We start from the raw sequence: 12,991 nt of genomic DNA on the forward strand, positions 1-12,991 counted from the left end.
AAATAAGAATTGTTAAGTTGTCGTATTTTCAACGCCTTTTTTCTCTCATTTCAACTTTATTTTTATTTAATTTGCTCACTGCCTTAAACGTGTTGTAGAGACTTTTTTCTTTTTATTATTTTTTCTTTAGAATATCTTATTCAAAAAATAATGCAGTAAATGTGGAAACTTTTATTTAAATAAAATCTTTAACAGACAATAGAATAAAACATTTTACATTTTATAAGCTCCAGAAAATGATTGAAAAGTTTAAAACTGTTAACCTTAATTTTCAAGTGATAAAATAACAAGTTAGTTTAACCTAAATCTAATTTCTTTTACTATATCTTAAACACTAACAAATAATATAAAACTTTTCCTTCCCTTTTATTACAATAAATCGTAGTCTAAATCGTATTTTATTTATAAATAAAAACCTTTTTACTTAATAAAATTTAAATAAATCATGACTGATAAAAACAATCAACAAATACTATAACGCTGACATAAAAAAATGTTATGATTTTAGCGAGCAAAAAAATGCACAAAATTGTTAAAAAAACGGAAGCTCAAAAAACTTAAAAAGTAGAAAAGTGTCGCGACAGAAATGTTAACTCAAACAACACTTGAACTTTTCGTATATGACGCTATATTTAATTTTGTTTACAAAAAGTTTGCGAACAAATATGCTGAATGAATATAAATAAAATAAAACAATAAAACAAAAATGCTTCTTTTGAAAGTTCTCCGCGGGACAACCATTGTTTGCCGCTGGCTTAATTTTTGGAAGTTTTTCACAAGTTTCTTGTAGTTTTTGTGAATTCTTGGGAAAGTTTTTGTTTACAATTTAAAAGCTTCTACTTCCATTCTCCTGAACTGAAAAGTATTAAGAATATTAGAAATTGGACAAAAAACTATAAAACTTTACACAACTAGACTTAAAAGAAGCAAAAATATAAAACAAATTTTCAATTGCTAATAAATATTTATACTTTAATGTATTAAGTATAGCACAATTGTATAAAAAAAACTGTAAAGGTGTTAAATTTCATACTTTAGTAGTAAATAGTCTCTCATGAAGGAGGGCAGAAAAGTAAAGTTCGAAATATATTTCAGTCTTTTTCTACCTAAAACACTCCTGATCTTGATTCTACACAGCTGTGTCAGCTTTAACGGGTTTTCTGTAGAAGATTTGGGTTTAAAAAATAATTTACATTGTTACATTGATTTCGTATCCATTTGAAAATTTTATTAAATTAAAATTACAATCATTAAAATACATCGTAAACGTAGGTTGACTAAAAGGTTGTTATAGCATTAAAGTTTTTGTTTTATTTTTTTCATAAAAACTTTGAAACAAAACAGTTATGTTAAGAATATGTTCGTAATAAAAGTTTAATTGCACATTTTTCTCAGGAAATTCGAACATAAAAAAACTTTAATTACTATAGGAAATAAATGCTTTTAGAAAAGAGTAACTAATGTTTTTTTAGTGGAAACTTTAATTAAATAATTTGAAATGAGAAATAAGCATAGTTAAGTAAGCACAGGTTGACTTTTTATAACAATAATTTTTCATAAAGTTAAGCAAAATGTTAAAGAACTTGATTGTTGTTATTATAAGTTTAAAAAACTTCGTCGTAATTCTTTGATTATGTTTATAGTAGACTTTTAATTAGGTGATACATCGAAAAAATTCTTACAGTCTAAACTTTTATTCAATTAAGAAACCTCATGTTTTAAATTTAGGAGTAATTAATAAAATACTTTCTCATAACAAAAGTTTTTTTTTCTTATTTATGTTGCTTTTATTATGAATATCTACTTTGTGCTTGTTTCTAATTACGAAACTTTCTCAATTATGAACCTCTTCATCAAAATATATTTTTGAGAAAGAAAGTAATTGCTATTAAAATTTTCATAATTAAAAACAAGCACAGTATTATTAGTCATAGCAAAAACCACAAAAGTAAAAAAAAAACTTTTGTTATGAGAAAGCACTTTAGTAATTACTCTTAAATTAAAAATATGAGGTTTTATATTTTAATAATGAAAGTTCAGAATATTAGGCGAAAACCACAAAAGTAAGAAAAAAAAACTTCTCAAAAACCGTAAGCTTTATGTATACAAAAAATAAAAATAATGAGAAACCATCAAGTCGCGTTATGACGTCACAGACGCAAACTCGCCTGACCTAGCTGTTGCCGCAAGTAGCCCAAGCAGCGACTTCTGTCTCCCGTCACGTGACTCAGTCCTTCCTTTGTGACGTCACACCGGTTTTGAACAAGACCGCCGCACGTCACAAACAGCTTGGCGTAGTTGACGTGGGTCGCGTACTTTAGCAGGGTGGTCGCGATTTGCAGGTCACTTTTCTGGTTGCCTTGGACTCTGAGGTCGGCGCCAGCCTTGATGATGGTTTTGAAGCACTCGAAGTGGTCGTAAACTGTTGGAAGAGTTTTTATATTTTGAATAAATAAAGCTTTAGCCAATGACATTTAAAACTTTTTTTTGCTATAAAGGAGTAAAAATTTTACTTGTTTGTTTTAAAAACAATTAAATAATTTTAAAAAAAGTAAAAACTAAAGTTTTATAAATTATAGATTTATTAAAATACTGTTTTTTTTTGCAGCTAGTTTTGATGTGCATTCAACAGTGCCAAGTTTTTAAATACTCACAACTCTACATACTGTAGTCATTCTTTTAACAAAGATTTTTGTATGAAATATTTAAAAGGTGATCAAAGTATTAGTTTCATCATAAACATAATCACTACTAAAAGTGATTGTTTAATTAAAAACTAAACACTGGTCATTGTGTTAGATAACTTATTTATTTTTGAATTTGAGCGATAAACTTTAAACTTGTTTTAGAATTCGGATTACTTCAAAAAAAAAATTCCTGTAATTGATTAGAAAACTTAAAAGATGTTAAAACGTTTGAGAAAGCCTGTAATGTGTTTTTTGAGCTCGTAGCACAAAAGGAAACTAAAACTTTGTAGAACTTGATTAAACTGAAATTTCAAGAGCACTTAACACCACTCAAGGTTAAATACACCTGCGGAGTACATTTTATGCGGGAGAAATGTATGTGTTTGTATGTGCTTATTCTCATGTTAACACCGTGTTTTGGACTGCCTTTTAAATATTTTTTTAGCAAACCTTTTTTTAAATTGATTTTTGAGTTCAATCTTTTTACGAATGTATATTAATTAAGTACATAAAAAGTGAAAAAAATATGTTTATGATAAAATAAAACCTCTTAACAATGTTTTTTTTAGAAGCTGCTAAAAAAAAAAAACTTTCAAAACTATTAAAAAAAACAGCAAAAAGTAGAAAGTGCTAAAAACCTCCCTCAGCACATAAGTAAATGATTTATTATAAAACTTAAACTTTTTTAAACAAAATACCTAAGCACATGTGCAGAGGTCTGACGCTCCTCGCCAAACCAACTTGCGCTTCCCTTCCGTCCACATTCGCGCTATATTCAACCAATAACTTCACGATATCCACAAAGTCCTCCCTTATGGCGACGTGCAGCGGCGAGGAAAGGTTTTCAACCGACCCGTCGGGATCGGCTCCCGATTGGAGGAGGACATTCACGGCTTCTAATTGGTTGGATTTGACGGCTGCGAACAACGGGGTCTGGCCTTTCACGTCTGACGCTTCTAAACTGTTTGGAAAATTTTGAAAGTTTAGATGATTTGAAATAAGCTTGTTTTATGTTTAGTTTATTTGTTTAAAAAGTTTTGTTCGAGCTATTAGTTTTTTTTATTTCTTTTTTAAAGTTCATGCACAAAATTTAAAGTAATACTATTAAGCGTTGTTAAATTTTACGAAGGTTTGAGATATCTGAGGTCTTTTCAAAGAATGTTTATAAAATTTTTGAACACTGCTTACAAATTATACTGGAAATGTTTAGAAAAATGTAAAACAACAAATGATGAAAGTTTACTTTCACCATTTGTTCATAAAAGTATAAATGAAAGTTATTTACGGATCGTTATCAATGAACGAGCTAGACAAATATTTCATAGAAGAAATACTTGTAAGCTTAAGTGTTTTATGAAAATAAAAATTAATGAAAGTTTTTTTTTCATCTTTTCGTTGAACGTTAACAAAGATATAAATGAAAGTGATTTACGGATTGTTATCAATGAACAAACAAGACAAAATTTTATAGAAGAAATAATTGTAAGCTTCAGTGCTTTATAAACTTACAGATAAGAGCTTAATTTCTACGATTGTCTAAAAAACATGTTGTTGAGTAATAAATAAATTACTTCTAAGTAAAAAAATAAATGAATCTTAATTAAATTCATTAACGCATTAACCTTAAAAATGTTGAATAAATAAATGTTGTATAAAAAAGCTAGTAATTTTTTAAAACCAACTGTTTTTAAAATGATGTATGCCGAATATAAAGCATTGAATATTTAGGTACAGCGCATTTTTTATCGAGTTCTAATGTTCGAACCTAGTTGCTATTTAAAAACTAGCTTATAGTGTAAGAATTAATTCTTAGAAGTATTCAGACCAGGTACAAATTAAAAGTTATCCAATTTAAAATACATAGATACAACAAAACGCATATTTAAAAGAAAAATGTGTATATGTTCATACAAATTTTAAATAACAAATTTGTACTAGGTACAGACTTCGAATATCGAAAAACAAATAACTACAAAGTATACAAAGTGATCGTCTCATACCCTATCTTATAAACAAGGTTTTTAAAAGTTTATTTTAATTCATAAAAACAATGTAATGTTTACAATAACTTCTCAAAAGTTTTAAGGCTTAAATAAGTTTTTGTTTAAATTTTATCTTTTAGTCAAAATTTTGATAGAGGAATAAAGATAAAAGCAACATATATACTTGATGTCTTAATCTAAATTAATTCTGTATTCGATTTTTTTATTTAATAAGTAAAAGAAAACTTTGAAACTGTACAAAACGAGCTAATTCAATGCGTTTTGTATTCAAATACACGCTTGTTTTTGAATATTTAGAAAAATAAAAAATATTTGCAAACCGTAAAGCTTCCCAGTGTTTGCCGTAAACTTTACACCTTTTTGTTTTTATGATTGATGACAAGAATGTAAGGCAAAAGTTTTCTGTGAATTTAAACGAAATGCCCGCATACAAAAGTTTTCCATTGTTATGGTGATTTATTTTATAGTACTTTGTTAACCTTGAAATATATTTTCTCTGCTTTCAACAAGGGTGGGTCAGTCTATACATTTTTACGTAAGTATTGTGCTGTTTATTTCCGTTGTGTTGTTTTTTGTTCGTTTATAATACTGTTTCGCAAATGTTTTAAATTTCGCAATACTTTAGTTAGGAAACGCTAATAAATTTCTAATTAAAGGCATTTTTGTTTTGTTTATGAAATATTTTGAGTTGAAATTAATCGCAGTTTGTTTCCGTTTTTACCAAATTTTTTGGAAGCAGGTTAAATTGTTTTTTTTTGTCAAAATAAAAAATGTTTTGAACTAAGTGTTTAAAAGTAAAATATAAGTACCGCAGTCAAATAAAAATTTTGGTAGTTGATAAAAAATTTCCAAATTTACTACAGACTTAAAATCTAAAATTTGAATTTTTAGATAACTATTTAAACTAAAAAAGGCATTGAAATATATGTTTATGTGTTTTTTATTTTGTTTTACATAATTGCTTAATACGACTCTTCTTTAAGAGTATTAAAACAAGTTAATTGAAAATAAGTACTGAAGTTTAAGTAACACTATGCATTAGAAAAAAAAAGTTTTTAGTTTTCTACAATAAAAGTTCCAATTATAAAAATGTTTTTCTGCTCATAAAGCGTTGATTTATGTTTGATAAATGTACTTTGATTGATTTTGTAATTATTTAAGAAAAAACCTCTAGGAAAACTTTCATAACTGTCTCTAATTGGGTATAATCACCTTAATTTGATCAGTTTGTAGCTAAACTCTTTGTAGATTTATATTGTACTTTTGTACACAGTCTGCATAAAAATATTATAGATTATTTTATAATTTAGAGCTGATTACGTTACAGCGTTTAACTAAGTCTTAGTAGACTGCTATCTCTAAAATAAGCTTTGGTAAAAAGCAAAAAATACTACTGGCTTAAAGTAATTTTTAAGTAAGTATCGTTGCGAGACTGTGGAAATCCATTTGGTAGTAAGTTCTTAAAATATTTTTATAGAATACATGACTTTCTTGAAAATATTATATATTGTTTTTTTTACAGAAATTTTTTTTAAAGAAAGCTTATTGTTCAAATAGCCTATTTTTACTGCTTAGGTTCGGTTGACCCGAATTTGCAAAAGTGAAACTATTTGCAAAATCACGGCAACAGATTACTTAACACAAAATGGGTTTTTAAGCACGAAGTAGCATCAATTAAGCAGATAAGAATTCGTTGCGAAATTGTTTGGAAACTTTGCAGACGTAAGCTGCATCTTTTCAGCAAGTCTACAAAAATATTATTATTGATGTTGCCTCCCTAGCATGACATTCACAGTTGTTAAGTTTTTAAGGGTTAATTTGAGCTGTAAAAACAATTTGAACAATAGCATGACTATGGAGTATTTATTGTTGGACTTTACACCTAGTTTTTGTCTTTAGGTGTAATTCATTTAAGTTTATCAAAATATTTAAGATTATTTTTTTAAATTGTTTAATGATTTATTTTATGCATAAAACCACAAGTTTAAAGTAAGCATGAGTATGTGAATTTTGTGAAACATAAAGTTTTTTTTAAATCTCATTGCATACACTAAGTTACATATCAGTAAAAGTACAATTTATTTCCTTTGACATTAAACAGTACAATAAATCAGTTTTGTGTTCATTTATTGCTAAGATTATTACTAAACCTAAAAATGATTAATTAACTAGGACTAAAAAGTTTTGACCTAAGTACGTGTTAATTAATTTTTTTTAAAGAGGTAAATAAACACTTGCACAAAAACCCGACTTTTTTCAAAGTTTCGTTTAGTAAATAAAAACCAATGTAATTTATATAAAAAAAACTTTATAAAAATGAATATAGTGTTTTAATTTTAAGTTATAAAGCTTTTTAGGTTAGAAGTTGTAATTTTATTTTATTTTTCTGTCACAATTTAAATTTTTATACAATAATATTTTTCAAAGCTTTATTAAAACGTAAAAGTGTGAACTAAGTCAAAATATGATCAGTTATAGCGTGAGTTTAAAATAGTGTGCACGATTTCTTTTTGACTAATTTTTAGACTTTTAGGAATACATATAAAGCAAATATGTATTTGATTACTTTCAAAATGTTTGTATAACCTTAATATGCTTTGACAATGTACAAACAAAACTTATTGAGTTATTAGGATTTTTATCATTTATCATTAGACTAAGAAAACATCTAAAATAATTTTCTTGTAGCAGGCTTATTATCAAATTTAAACTTATTTTTATAACAAGTGCGTACTTTAAGATGATGTTTTATATTAGTTGAATATTATTTTACTAACTAGTTTTATAAACTATTAATATTTGTAAAAAGAAACATTACATTAAAAATGTTCTTATACAACATTTTGTGTGAAACTTTTGAACGCTTAAGTACAATAATGTAAGGATGTACAATTATGTAGTAAGGTGTTTGGTTGCTTATATGTAACGGATTAAAATAGTATTGTGAATCTAGTTTTTTTAGTTTCTAAAAAATCCACTGTTTAAAAAAGTATATACATTTTATTCTTAAAATTACGTTGTTGTTTTGTTTAGTCTCAGTCTCAAAAACCTATGTTATTAAAGTTAGAAGTGATATTCACAAACGAATATATTTTGTATGAAAAATATCTTTAAAGTATATTTTAAGCAAAAACAATTCAAAAAACTTATTTTTCAAATATTTAATAAGAACTTTAGCAAAAACGTTGAAGCTTATTTTACAAACGTGTCAAATTAGGCAATAAACGGCCGAATTAGGCAAGAAAAATGTTAAAAGCATTAGTTATCTTCTCATTTTCAGTTGTTTTCAATACCGTTTAAGTAGTTAGAAGATTTAGTAGTTTATATAGTAAATTTATTAAACAAGAAAATGTAATCTTCTAGAAACTTTAAAAGAATTTTGTTATATTTTTTTTTATAAATTTTTGTATTTTAATAAAATTTTTGGCTGCGTCTTCAGAAAAAAGTATACATAGAGTTTTGTTTAACTTTTTATTCTTGTTAGGTTATTAAATTATTTAAGTTGTTTTATATACATGTCTACTAAAAAACGTTGGCTAAATACAGTTATTCAAGTTTTTTATCAGAGACAGACTAAAGGGTTTAAAGAAATTGTTATTTTTAAATAAGATAAGTATTAAGATTTTTACGACATTCTTAGTGGTAATACTTTTAACTTGAATTTTAAACGTCAAATGAAGTTTCTAAACTGGTAGAATTAGTTATCCTTACAATATTTTTCTAAAAAAAACTTTGGTTTACAATCATTTGTAAGTTTAAAAATGAAAAATAAAAAAGATTTATGAAATCGTTAAAAAGTTAACTTAAAGCTTAACGTTTTAAAGTTTAATTAGTGTTTTGTTTGCTACTACTCATGAACAATAATCAGGTATGATAAACATAAGAAACTTTTTTTTTAATTTAAACAGAAGTTGTCTAAAAAAAAAAGATCAAAAAAAATCAAGAATAATGACAAAAAAGGTCACACAACAAACATTACTTAAGAATTTGTATTTTTTGTATTAAATCAAGAATATAACAAATATCTATAATATTTTTTAATTCACTCTTTTGCAAATCAATTAGCTTGTTTAATGTAAAATTCTATGCATACTATTTATGTTTTTTTAATCACTAGCGAAAACTTTTAATTATTTAACTATTGTAAACTTAGTTTGATTCATAAAAAGCTTTTAAGACAAAGTAAAAATTATAGTAGTATACTGTGAAAAAAAAGTGTATCTGTTTGTTTTTAAGAAAAGTTCGGTAAAATTTCTTTACTTTTTTGAAATAAAACAGTAATTGTCTTAATAGTATACTAAAGTACTCTTTTGGATACTTAAAAAACTGTTTTTTTTTGATTTTATAAACTAAAAGTTTTCTTTTTTTTTTATTACGGCTATTTATCATTAGTAAAACCATTAATAGCTTTTTCATACACCTCATAAATTTTTTTTTTTTATTTTGTCATACTTTTAAACCAAAAAAACAAGATACTCTTTCTTTAAGTACTTTTACGAGCATGCGGAATGCAACTTGGTCGTATAACTGTTAAATTTTCACTGTTTGACATAAACAAATGTAAAGTATTCACATGAGTTAACTTTATTCAATATTCAACACAAACAAACCAAGATCCTCGTTCAATGAGGATCTTCACGCAGTCCACGTGACCTTCAGAAGCAGCCAACCACAAGCAAGTTCGCCCGCATCTGTTCCTCGCGTCTATTATGACGTCATTATTCGTGACGTCAACGCTATCGTTACTATCGTCGAAAAGGGCGAAAAGAGGAAAGTCGCCATTGAGAATCTTCACCAGCTGAAAATATTAGTTAAAAGCAAGATTAAAACATAAAAATGTTAAAAGTAAAAGAAACTTAAATCGTAAGTGATCAAGTTTTAAACAGTCTTGTTTTTTGTTTTGGTTAATTTTTTAGACTAAAAGTACACTTTTAAAGAACTGAAACGCTAACTTAATAAAGACCATTTTATTTTTTTGAAAATGATAAGCTGTAGAAAAGTACATAATAATAGTAAAGTAATAGTAATACACAGGCACATAATAGTAACTATAACCTTTGTAACTTTTAAGAATAGAAACAGTTCGAAATAAAATTTTGGTCAAACGTAAGTTTTTTAAAACGTTTTGTAATAGATTGCTTGACTTTAAGTCTTGTATAGCAAATAAATTAATAAATTTTTGAGGTTTAACTGTTATTATAGATAAAAATTACATTCATAAGCTTTTTTATTAAGTTTAAATTTTTCATTTAAAGGTATCAAAACATCATTAAAAAGTATATTTTAACTAAGCGAAACATAAATGCTTTTTAAAAGCTAAAACTTTGGAATTGTTCTTAATGTTTTAGCAAACTTTGCTGTCTTTTCAATTTTTTTCTAATTATGTACAGTAAACGACAAATTTAAAGATTTTAAATTATTTGATTTAAAACTAAAAAAATTAATAAAAAAATACTTAAATACCGTAATAGATGTCTTGTATATAAGTGTTTAAATGTAAAATAAATTTAGTAGTTTTATAAACTTATAGATTTTAGTTTACAAAAACTGTTTAATGATACCACTAACATTTAACATTTTATAAGCTTTGGCATAAATTTAATATATATTATTTTGTTTTAATTAAAATAAACTATGTTTATAAAATAAAAACCTGAACGTCTTTGTCTTACAATTAAAACGTCTTTTATTTCATTTAAACACTCTTATTTGTTAACAACTTGACAGTAATGATTCGTCTTTTTCTGTAAAATATTGGGACACGTTCAAAATCCAGCCGCGATTAAAATCCACCCGCGTTCAAAATCCACCCAGTCGAATTCGAGAACCGCTTACCGAACGAGGGTAAGGGTTAGGGGTAACAGTGATAGTGAAAAATAAATAAAAAATAAAGGTAAAGAAATTCAAAAAATATATAAAATAAATCAGTAAATCAAGAAATGTAAAAAAAATGTGTGGATTTTGAACGCGGGTGGATTTTGATAGTATACCAAAATATTAAACACTAATGTATTATTTTCTTTTTACAACAACGGATTTTTCTTATTTTAGGTATTTAAGTTAATTTTACTTTGACTTCAAATTGTTTTTTCCTTTTTAAAGAATGCACTCATAGAAAGAACTCAAAAATGCTAGATAAACTTTAGCAATTTTATAAAATATTTGTAAGTTTTCATCGATTTAAAACTAAGTTTTTAATTTACTTTGGTTTCAGTTTTTTTTTTTCATTTTTCTCGAAACTCTACACATAATGTCGGATAAACTTTAACAAACTTCAATAACTTTTCTTATATTTTTAAATTGACGTCAAATAAGAACTAACAGTATCAGTATCTCCGCATCTGGCCGCCCTGTGTAAGTTATTTTCCGAAGAGAGGTTTTTGAAGGAGCTTGCGAATGCAGAAACAACGTCAAACTTCTTCATTTGTTTTCAAATTATTTTCAGGCTTTCTAAAATCTATCTCTAAATATCAAAGTTATGTAAGAACACAATTTTAAGCTAGTGATGGGCAATGTACGGCCAGCGGGCTGGCCTGAAACGTAATTTCTAGCTTAAAAATAACTTCTGCAAAACTTGAGCTGTTTTTTAAGAAACAACTTTAAATATCCTCATTATTTGATTTTCTTTACGCATAATTCACTGTTAAATGACTATTCTATTTAAATTTTCTTTTTAAATAGTCTGTTTTATACTTCAAATTTTCAAATTTACGCTGTCTACAAAAAAGCTTTCTAAAACGTCCTGCCTGCGAAATACTTTAGCTTATAATTTTTTTTTAAGCTGCTAACCCTTATCTTAAAAGCAGTTTATAACTGTAGAGTTAGTTCTTTAATTTTTAATGACCTTTAGAAGCATATTATTATGAATTTTTTTAATGTTAATTTTACCAATATGTAAGAATGAAATACAATTACTACTTATGTTACTTTTGACGTAAAATTTTTAAAAGAAAAATGTTATACTAAAAATGTCTAAAAATTGAAAAACTACCACTATTTTAAAAACTACTTAATTTTTTTCATATTGGAACTTTTATCAACTATTACAACTTAATTTTCTGACTAACAAAAATTACTAAAAAACAAAAAACTATATAAATTTAGACAAATTTTAGAATAAATTGCAACTTAAGAAAACTTTTGTCTCAAACTCTATATTGCTTATACGGTATAAAAAAAAAAAATTATATAAGTTGCAGTTTTTTCATACCTTTTCAATAAAAAAAAGTCAACTTGATTCATACGTGTTGACTAGTTGATTTGTTTGACATCGTTTTAAACTGACAAACTTATAGCTTAAAGTTTTTATAATTTTAATCTTTCAGTGGTACTGCTTAAAATCTGTTTCACATCACGTATGCTATCACACCGGTGAGATAGCTAAACAGCTGATGATAACTCTCTAGAGAGATACGAGTAGTAGTTGTGTTTGAATAAACTTGAATTTATATATTATCTTTCAGTGTTGGATCACTACTGTTTTTATAAATGCACTATATATTCGTTTGATTGATAGAATTTTCAAAACGGTAAAAATCCCATTGAACACATAATATTTCAAACTTAATCAAGTAGATACAAAATACATTGTTGGTTTTAAAACTTTTCTACTCTTATAGTTATCTTAAAGGCCCTGATAGTAATTACAATACAAATTATAAATTTTAGTTGTGTTTAACTAAGCTCGAGTTAACTAAAGTGATCAATAAAGTAGTAAACTGAAAAAAAGCATATTTTTAAAAATTATGATTCATAATAAAACTGAACAGAACTTCATTGGAAGTATAAAGTTGTTGATCATTATAAAATGAATGTTTTTACAAGATACATTGCTAAATAGAAAAATTTTCATAAGATTTTCTATAGACGTTGGTATAATTTAGTTGCACTTTATCATACTTAACTTGAATAACAAATAAAAAATTGTTTGCCAAAAGTGATAGTGAAAATTTTTATACATAACCTACAAAAACGTTTGTTTATATTATCAGTGATATTCATTTTAATTATTATTTAACAACGTTTATAAATAAAAAAAAACTATACAAATAGTAATATTAAGATGTACTGCTATACTGTTTTACTTTTTTTTTAGGTGTTTTAATATAACTCAAAAACTGTGCTTGTATACATACTCTTAGCTCTTTAAAAGTTATGTAGTAAGAATTGATAAAATGAAGTAATAACTTTGTAAGAAAATAATAAATAGCTTGTAAAAAATCAAAAAAACCTGCATAAAAAATGTCATACATAAAGGTTTAAGTTATACACTGTAAAATTAATATAGATTTAAAGTTAATA

The 12,991-nt window shown here is 25.7% G+C and overlaps 1 protein-coding gene across 1 annotated transcript; it reads right to left on the minus strand.

Annotated features, from left to right (window-relative positions):
* Positions 1 to 459: 459 nt before the first annotated feature.
* Positions 460 to 11,149, minus strand: LOC145844320 (uncharacterized). The gene is made up of 6 exons (XM_082951709.1): positions 11,013 to 11,149; positions 9,301 to 9,488; positions 3,386 to 3,648; positions 2,174 to 2,422; positions 1,034 to 1,160; positions 460 to 855 (listed from the first exon to the last, which is right to left on the minus strand). The coding sequence occupies exons 1-6, from the start codon at positions 11,112 to 11,114 to the stop codon at positions 837 to 839; spliced, it is 948 nt and encodes a 315-aa protein (XP_082807835.1). The 5' UTR covers positions 11,115 to 11,149; the 3' UTR covers positions 460 to 836.
* Positions 11,150 to 12,991: the final 1,842 nt, after the last annotated feature.

The sequence above is a fragment of the Thalia democratica genome, chromosome 9 (assembly GCF_965202585.1).
Source record: "Thalia democratica chromosome 9, ktThaDemo2.hap1.1, whole genome shotgun sequence".
Lineage (NCBI taxonomy): Eukaryota > Metazoa > Chordata > Thaliacea > Salpida > Salpidae > Thalia > Thalia democratica.

Excerpts from the sequence above, each read along its gene's own strand:
- LOC145844320 (XM_082951709.1), bottom strand. The coding sequence starts at position 11,114 with ATGAAGAAGTTTGACGTTGTTTCTGCATTCGCAAGCTCCTTCAAAAAC. Across the intron at positions 3,649-9,300 it reads CTCATTGAACGAGGATCTTG|TTTAGAAGCGTCAGACGTGA; the intron begins GTTTGTTTGTGT and ends TTTTCCAAACAG. Across the intron at positions 1,161-2,173 it reads CTACTTGCGGCAACAGCTAG|AAAACCCGTTAAAGCTGACA; the intron begins GTCAGGCGAGTT and ends AATCTTCTACAG.